This window comes from Mustela erminea, chromosome 5 (genome assembly GCF_009829155.1).
Source record: "Mustela erminea isolate mMusErm1 chromosome 5, mMusErm1.Pri, whole genome shotgun sequence".
Lineage (NCBI taxonomy): Eukaryota > Metazoa > Chordata > Mammalia > Carnivora > Mustelidae > Mustela > Mustela erminea.
Window position 1 is genome coordinate 51,744,358 of NC_045618.1, and position 8,803 is coordinate 51,753,160.

The 8,803-nt window shown below is 41.6% G+C and overlaps 2 protein-coding genes across 2 annotated transcripts; both read left to right on the forward strand.

Moving 5' to 3' along the window:
- Positions 1–2,797: 2,797 nt before the first annotated feature.
- Positions 2,798–3,235, forward strand: RNASE12 (ribonuclease A family member 12 (inactive)). The gene has a single exon (XM_032342266.1). It carries the CDS (start codon positions 2,798–2,800, stop codon positions 3,233–3,235), a length of 438 nt encoding a protein of 145 aa, XP_032198157.1.
- A 4,558-nt stretch (positions 3,236–7,793) lies between these two features.
- RNASE11 (ribonuclease A family member 11 (inactive)) lies at positions 7,794–8,393 on the forward strand. Its single transcript, XM_032341838.1, has one exon. The coding sequence runs from the start codon at positions 7,794–7,796 to the stop codon at positions 8,391–8,393; it is 600 nt and encodes a 199-aa protein (XP_032197729.1).
- Positions 8,394–8,803: the final 410 nt, after the last annotated feature.

The following is an 8,803-nucleotide window of genomic DNA, read 5'->3' on the forward strand; positions in this document are numbered from 1 at the left end:
GAACTGATACCTATTGGTTAGCTTAATTCCCATTAATTTGATTACTAATGAAGTTGAGCATCGTTCAATTTTGGCTTTCTCTTCTCAAATTGGCTTTTTGTTGTTTTTGAGTTTTTTTTCCTTCTCTGTTAATTTTTGTTAAAGATCTTCTTTATTTATTTGACAGAGAGAAAGCAAATACAAGCTGGGGGAGTAGCAGGCAGAGGGAGAGGGAGAAACAGACTCCCTGCTGAGTAGGGAGCCTGTTGTGGGGCTTGATCCCAGGCCCCTGAGATCACGACCTTAGGCTTAACTCGCTGAGCCATGCAGATGTCCTTGAAGTTTCCTTTTTATTGCTGACATGAGTGAGTCCATTATATCTAGATGTTAACTCTTTTTTTTTTTTTTAAACGACTTTAAGTAAGCGGAGAGGCAGACGGGGAGGGGTGTGGGGGAAGCAGGCTCCTCGCTGAGCAGAGAGTCCGATGTGGGGCTCGATCCCAGGACCCTGAGATCATGACCTGAGCCGAAGGCAGAGGCTAAACCCACTGAGCCACCCAGGTGCCCCCTAGATTTTAACTCTTAATTGGTTTTAGGCATTATAAGTATTTTCTCTCAGGGTGCCAACACTATTGAACAATTGAACCCAGTCTCAGTTCAATTTCTACAGGGTAATTTTCTGAAATGTACAGACAGGTTCAGCTGCCTCAGATGAGGATAAATTTTGTGATAAATGTTGCCTTCAGGTTTGTAAACGTAACATACCATCTGTAATTCAGCTACTTGGAAGTCTCAGCAGGATATATTGAACATGTTACAATATGTATATATATTTCTCCTTATACAGTGGAAATGTTTCTGCGAATAGTGTGTGAATCAAATTTGATCACTAGAAACAATTAATTAATGCATTTATGTCTTGGTGGCACTGGGCAACCCACACCCCAAACAGGACAGTTTGAATTCTGAAATGATGCTCATTATGTACATTTGGGGAAAGTAAATAATAACCTCCTCGTTGTTCATTTTCATGCTCTGGAATTATGCTTTTGTTGTTATACAGAAAGAGATCCCATTCTTTGAAGCCTTTTCCAGTATTTTCCACCCCCAAATCCTTTTCTTTTTACCAGTTAGAAAGACACCAATGTGCACAGGAGAGACTATGTAGTTGTCTCTCCTAAAGAGAAATCATGTCAGGGCAAGAAGTAGTAAAAATAAGTCCATTTTCCCATTTCTATATAAAATGACCAGGAGATGATAGCAATAAAAAGTCTTCTATTTTCTCAATGCCTTATGACACTGTCTTTCACCAAACCCTCGTCTGCTCGTTCCCCATGTCAGTTTGCTAAGAATACCATAGGCGAGTGATTCCCAAATTTTGCTCCATATTAGAATCACGCGGGGAGCTTTTACTAATCTCAAACTCAGGTCACACCCAACATCAATTAAAGTAGAATGCCTCAAGGTGGCATTGAGAATTGCACAGGGGATTCCAATGTTCAGCAGGGTTTAGGAACCATTGCCACCCCCACCCCCAGCAGCCCAGGGCTTTATCAGGACTAATGTTAACATCAGGGAGTTGTTTCTGTCCTATCCTGGACACCTCATGGGAATGACACTTGCTACAACTTGGTGTTCAAGTGTGAAGTGTTGAGAGGGTGAGACTCTTGCTACTCTCGCCATCTCCCTCTCTGCCTCAAGCTCTCTGCAACTATCTCTTCTTTAATGAAATGGGGGTAATGAATGAGGGTAATAGGGGTTTGTAGTAAGGACTAACTGAAAATCTGGAAAACAGAGGATTCTCTGTCTGACACACATCAGGATCTTAATAAACATTTGGGAAAGTTCAGCTTATTTAATGAGGACACATTTAGGACCTTCCTTAGTCAACTCTCCCTCTGAAGGTAACTTGTCCTTTCCAGTGGCACCCAAGCACACTCCCCCCAGGCTCCTCCCTCTTTATATTCTGGCCCTCCCCACACCCAACTGGCTGCCTACCCATTATTGTCAAGGAACAGCTAGGACTTTCTCAGATCCATGATCACAAGAATATGTTACCAGTGAGAGCTACAGCAAAAACAACAGGTGAGAGGAACTAGCCTAGTAGGAGAGATCGGGAAGAACTGGGAAGAACAGATTGGTAGGCAGTGCTGAAAAACATGTGGAATTGGATAGAATTAGTGTTGATACAATTATGGGAGAGGAAGTCACTTGGCAATAGGAAAAAAACAATCAGGCATGGGTACTTCTGAGCATCCTTCTATATGTTTGGCTCTGTGGTAAGCACTCTGATGGATTCAAGAGAAACAGCAGCTCTCAAGGAGCTTGCAGAAGCAAAACAAATACAACACAACAGACTGATCAGAGAACAGTTCAGTGCCAGACTTGGAGAGCTGAAATAGTCCAGAAGGGCTTTTGAGTTTGCAGGGTCACTTGAGAATTTATTTATCATTTTTAAAGATTTTATTTGTTTATTTGGTTAGTTATTTGACAAAGAGAGAGAGAGAGCACAAGCAGGGGGAACAGGAGAGGGAGAAGCAGGCTTCCCACTGAGCAGGGAGCCCGCTGCAGTGCAGGGCTTGATCCCCAGGCCCTGGGATTATGACCTGAGCTGAAGGCAGATGCTTAACCGACAGAGCCAACCAGGTGCTCCTCACATGAGTTTTCAATTAGCAGAGAGAAGGAAGTAAAATATCTCAAGTGTGGGGGAGAAAATCATGGGCTGGGGCTTGAGGAATCTGATTACCCTTGATTATGTCCTATCTCTTCTTACTCTATAGGAGTTAGAGCAGAAGATGTGAAGGGACTCTTACCTCTGATGATCCTAATGGTGGTCATTTTTCTGCTGCTTCTGTTCTGGGAGAATGAGCTGAATGAGAAAGGAGAGGGGCCAACCATGGAGCAGCTGCATGTAGACTACCCTCAGAGTGACATTCCCATACGGTACTGCAACCACATGGTCTTGCAAAGAGTCATCAGGGGACCTGACAACACCTGCAAGAAGGAGCACGTTTTCATCCACGAGAGGCCTAGAAATATCAACAAGGTCTGCACCTCTTCCAAGAAGAGGATTTGTCAGAACCATTCTTCCATTTTATGTTACCAGAGCATGACCAAGTTCAAAATGACTGTGTGTGGGCTCATTGGAGGCACTAGATATCCTGCCTGCAGGTACAGCGTATCCTCCATAAAGGGGTTCATCATGGTCACTTGTGATGACATGGGGCCAGTTAGTCTCCAGAGGTATGTTGAGTAAGTTGAGAGCAGCACCTGGGATCCTCTCTTCTCTCTCAGGGGTACTTGCTGTCCTCGAGGCACACCTGAACTGTGGACCTGGGGTAATGCCTTGAGCGAACTGGGTAGCCGTTAGTAATTCATTTATCCTTCCCTTATTGCTGAGCTGGAATCTTTTTATTCTGCTTTAATAATAAAAAAACTCTACTGAATTAAATCATAAACTCTGCATGTGTTTTAATTTCTTGTCCCGTTTCTTTGGGTCATTTGTTGAGAGCCAAAAGTGAATCTGAGGCAGAACTGAGATTAGAGCAAGGCATCTTTAGAATTAGAAGGCAAGGGGAGAGAGAATGAAAAGGAAAATCCCCTTATTCCGGGGATTTGATTAAGTCCTGTTCTTCTCTGAGCATGAGTCCCCACACCTGGGAAGTGAGGGGCTTGGACTAGCTAGGTTCAAAATTTAAGGGGCACCCCAAATCCCAATAATCTAGATACACAAATTTAAGAAATTAATGCAGAAATCTCTGGTGAATAAAATATCTAAGTTTTAAGTCAAGATCCAGTCTGACGGGGTTGGAGTTAGGGTGTTAGTGAAATGTGCCAGTACAGGGTCAGATTCTTGATCAGATGTTATTTTGCATTAAATTAAGATTTTTAACTATTGCATTAAAATGTTATTTATCTTGATTACGGGGCTTTTTGGTAGCCTCCTTAAGTTTTGTACCTGGAGTTGAGTGTCTCCTCTCATCACGTTGTACTCCCACACTTGATCCTAGGTGTCGAGGCACTTGGAGTAGTCAGTTAGGGACTTCTCTAAAGACGGCACATGTAATTCAAACTGCACCTGTTTCCATTCAGCAGCTGCCTCTGTGCCTTGAAAGAAAGGGAAAGGGAGATCGATCGGAAGGATTGCCTGACTGGTCAGAAACCATATCCCTTAAAGACTGGAGAGTAGCAAATCAGAATTTCTAGGACGGGATTGAGACTCTCAGAGCTCTGTGCCCCTCCTCTTGCATCCCTGGAAGGAACAGAGAACTTGCATCCAGACTCCTACCTTGTTTCCCTTTTTAGATCTTACAGCTGAGCTGGTTGTTTAGCTCTACCACATCCAGCTGTGGGCAGGGCATCTTTAGAATTAGAAGGCGAGGGGAGAGAATGAAAAGAAGGAGAGGCTCCTTATTCCGGGGATTTGATTAAGTCCTGTTCTTCTCTGAGCATGAGTCCCCACACCTGGGAAGTGAGGGGCTTGGACTAGCTAGTCTTTGAGGTTTCCAGGCCTGTTACTCCACAATTCCATCTCTCCTTTTTGGAGGGGAGGGTTAGTACAGAGGAGTAGCGAGAAACAAGGGGTAACTGGCAGCTAAGCGCCAGATTATGGGGTCATTGATTCTGAGCTATGACATTTCCATCCTGTGAGAGTCAGAAACACAGTGACCTAGAGCGGACACAGGCAATGCACAAGATTTAGAGGGCCCTTTCTGTTCTTATCTTTTCAGTCGAGAGACTTCAACTATTGCATTATTTATATGGACTTAGTTCAAGGTCAGATCAGAAAAGGAGGTACACCTATGCTAGTTGTTAACTCTGTCTTTTGCAAGCATCAAGTTCTAACTGATTGATTCAGTTCACAGAGAGAGGACATTTACAGTTGCAAGTAAAGGACACTTTGCATCCTTGTAAGTAGGCAAGGCTTGCTCAAGACCCATTTCTCCAGGGAAGTCCCACTGTCATTGCTGTCTTCATGGACGTTTGGATGTCACCAAAGAAGCTGAGCAGGATCAAGTGGTCCCTAGCATATGACCTATAGCCCCATCATTTCTTGGGCAAAATTTTGAAGTAGCTGAAATGAGTCTTTAAAGTCTCTATTTCTATGTTCTGAATTCTGATTCCTTTTCCTGGACCTCTCACTAGGCTTTATTGTCTCTTTTTTCCTTCCCGCTGCTTTTTCTTTCCTTCCTCCCTCAACCTCCCTCCTTCTAAGTAGAAACAATAACTTGCAGATAAATGCATTCCCACCAAGGTGTGAGTAACTGAGACTCTCCAGTGGAATTTATTCTCAGAATATTTTCATTCAATAGGGATCAAGACCCAATTCAAATGAATTGCAATGTCTTAGACATTTGTAGTTCAAGAAGGTTTTTGTTTTTGTTTTTGTTTTTTTTAATGGACACGTAGTAGTCCAAATCAAACCCAGGTAGCTGTGAATTCTATGCACTTGAAAAAATGTTTCAGAAAAATAGTTCAGTGCAGAATCTCTGCACTGTTCTTCTTTTTCATTTTTCTCCTCATTGTCTTTCTGTTTTTCTATTATCATCTCACTACTGATGTTGACAGTAGAAGATATTTAGGAAAAAAATCTAAATGCTTCTTCTCTATTCCCTTCAACTTGCAGCAAGTCTATGCTCAAGCCACACACATGAATACATCCATTAATTCCTGATCATCTATCAATAATCTAATCAACCCCAATTATTAAGGCTCATATATTCTTAGTACTGGGTCTTTGCTCTAATTTCACACACAGAACATTTTAAAATCAAATATAAAAAAATACAAGTCCATTTGTGTTCATGTCAAATGAGTGGCATAAGAAGTGAATGATTATATAGAATTATAGAATCAATATGTTGCACATCTGAAACTAACATAATATTGCCTGTCAACTATACTTCAATAATAATAAAAGAAAGAAATGAGTGATAAGAAGACCAGGGAAGTGAACAACGGATTTGGTAGGCTTAATTAGTGAAAAATGTGTTAAAGAAAGAATATGACTTAATTGGGCTTTGAAGGATTTCAAAGAGGCAGAAAAGAGTAGGCTTCCAAGAAAGGACCAAAAATGGAGAGACAGAATAGGGCGTATTCAGAGAAGGGTGGGTCACGCTGATTTGCCTAGGACAGCTTTGTGTACCAAAATAATGGGAGAGAGCCCTGAGAAGCAGGTTGAGATTAGATCAAGAAGAGCCTTGACTAGGTGGCCTCAGGGGGTTAGAATACCTCCAGCAGGCAATGTGAATATTTTAAGGTTTTTGAAATAGTAATTTCAAGTGCTCTTTTTAGAAAAGTAGTATATCCAGGGAATTGGAGGGGCAAGGAGAAGTGGTTAGGAGGTTAAGAGCGATAATGCAGGGATACAAGGAAATAGAGGCTCTTAGAGGTGGTAATGAAAGAAATGCTTTCTAGAGCAAGAGAAAGAATTCTCACCCTGAATATCCATTCTTTCTGAGATTTTCATTATGAATTTCCCAAAACTGATCTTAAGTAAAGGATTTTCTGCATTTGTCAAGCCATGTTATGTTGTTAACAAATGTTGATAAACAAGCATTTTTGCAGTTTGGTGTTTGATTCTGTACAGAATAAAAAGATGCAGAAACTAAGTTCCAGGCTCAAGGAATTTTCATACTTAAAAAGGAAAAAAGAATTACATATATCAACCAACGTGAAAATTTTAAAAAGAACATATAAAATGAAGTCAATAAATTTAAAAGAACATAAGAACATATAAAATGTGGGGCGCTGGGGTGGCTCAGTGGGTTAAAGCCTCTGCCTTCAGCTCAGGTCATGATCCCAGGGTCCTGGGATCGAACCCAGCTTCGGGCTCTCTGCTCAGCGAAGAGCCTGCTTCCCTCTCTCTCTGCCTGCCTCTCTGCCAACTTGTGATCTCCATCAAATTAAAAAAAAAAAAAAAAACCTCTAAAAAAAAAAAGAACATATAAAATGAAGTGTGATATAATCTATGCTATAGGGTTTCAAAAAAGCTAAAAACAAATCACTCTGGGTTAAACGATAAACAGGGAAGTTTCCACAGAAGAAGGAACAGTGATGCTGCCCATTTCACAGGGATTCTGGCGACCAAAGGCTCATTTATGAAGTTCTCAGAGCATTCTTGTCTCCTCCTTCTGTCTCATGCCATTCTACCTACTCTTTCTTGCTCCTCCTTCCCTCAGCTAGACCAATAGCAGAAACTTTCAGGAAACAAATACAGTTTCACTTCATGCTCCTGTAGCAAGCTGGATTCTTTCTCTGTAGGACCCACTTGCCAAAGGAACTGGTAAAGAGGAATTCCATGATGAGGATGGGTGGGAAAAGAAATGAGCGATGTTTTTAAATGGCTGGCATGCGTCAGGTACCGTGTGAGGCTGTAGGAGACCTGGCAGTAGTAAGGAATGTGTTGGGTGAGATTATTGAGCCACAATATGGGTTACAGACCCTTCCAGTGAGATTATAGACACCGGAAAAAGGGAGAGAGCTAACTACTTGGTTTGGGGCACTTTAAACACATTCCCTTATATAAGTCTCACCTTTCCTTTTATCACATGGGGGAAACTGCGGTTAAAAGAGGCAGAGTAAATTGTTTATGAGTGGGTAGGCAGAGATTTGAAGCTGGGTCTGCAAATTCCACAGCTGATTACCTTTTCATGCCATCATCCTTCCATTGAAGGAGCCCAAGCTTGTATGTCGGAGTCAACCCTGAACTAACTGCCATAAGGAAAAGAGAATGATCTCATTAATATTCTGCTTATTTTCATCTTTTACTTTTTTACAATTTCCATTACAGAAGAGATTATCCTAGATCTGAGATGGAGACCTTCTCTCTGCTGCTACTCAGCCTAGGTTTGGTTCTCACAGGAGCTTCAGAAAGCATAATGGAGATAATTAAAGAGGAATCTTCAAGGGGAGAGATGAAGTATGACTTGGCAAACAGTGACCAAGAAAAACAGACTCTTGAGGTATTAATGAACTTGACTCTGTTCTATAAAAATACCAGCCTCAGTTTGTCCAGGGGTATCTTGTCTTCCTCATTATTGACCTTCGGAAGATTACATTATACCTTCGCCAAAGGAGACAGTCCAGGTAATGACAAAGAGTACTGCAATGACTTGGTGGCCTGGAGAAAAGTTTCAGAAGCTAATGAGTCATGCAGGTTAAGCTACAACTTCATCCATGGTTCCATGGAAGTGATTCGTGGAGCCCCCAAAGGCTCCAGCTGCAAGTATGGACAGAATCTTGGCATAAGCTGCTCTAGGAGCCCAGACCTGGACACCACTATGTGCCAACTCACCATGGGCAAACAATTCCCCAGATGCCAATACCAGAGTGATACCTCACTAAAGAAAATCTTGGCAGTGCTGACAGGTCATTCTCTGATGAGTTGGTTAGTTAGTGGCTCTAAGTTGTAAATCCTATGGAGCTTTGAGACCAGAGTCCATCTAAAGAAGGACATACTTATTTTCATTGTGTTTATTTACTTCTATTACCTGTATCTACCCTTTCATTTCTGTAGTAAACTCTTGATTATCTATACTAACTGGAAAGTGAAAAAAATCCCAAATTGTGGAGAATTTGATTAAAATTTATAACTGATCCTGGAGTACAGATACTCTCTTTCTTTTATCTCTTACAGTTTCTCTGAACTAAACTGAATTCCATCCTAGCATAGCTATAAAGCCAAGAAGTAGGGTCCACCCAGCTTGACAAAACTGAGGAGAAAAGGCCCCAAACCAATATTGGTAATTGAAAGTTAATGGTACTGCCACTGAGACTATTCAGAGAAATAGTGAATGAGCATCAGGGATATTATTATCACTGT

Bases quoted from the DNA above. Each gene is read 5' to 3' on its own strand.
- RNASE11 (XM_032341838.1), top strand. From the start codon at position 7,794: ATGGAGACCTTCTCTCTGCTGCTACTCAGCCTAGGTTTGGTTCTCACA.
- RNASE12 (XM_032342266.1), top strand. From the start codon at position 2,798: ATGATCCTAATGGTGGTCATTTTTCTGCTGCTTCTGTTCTGGGAGAAT.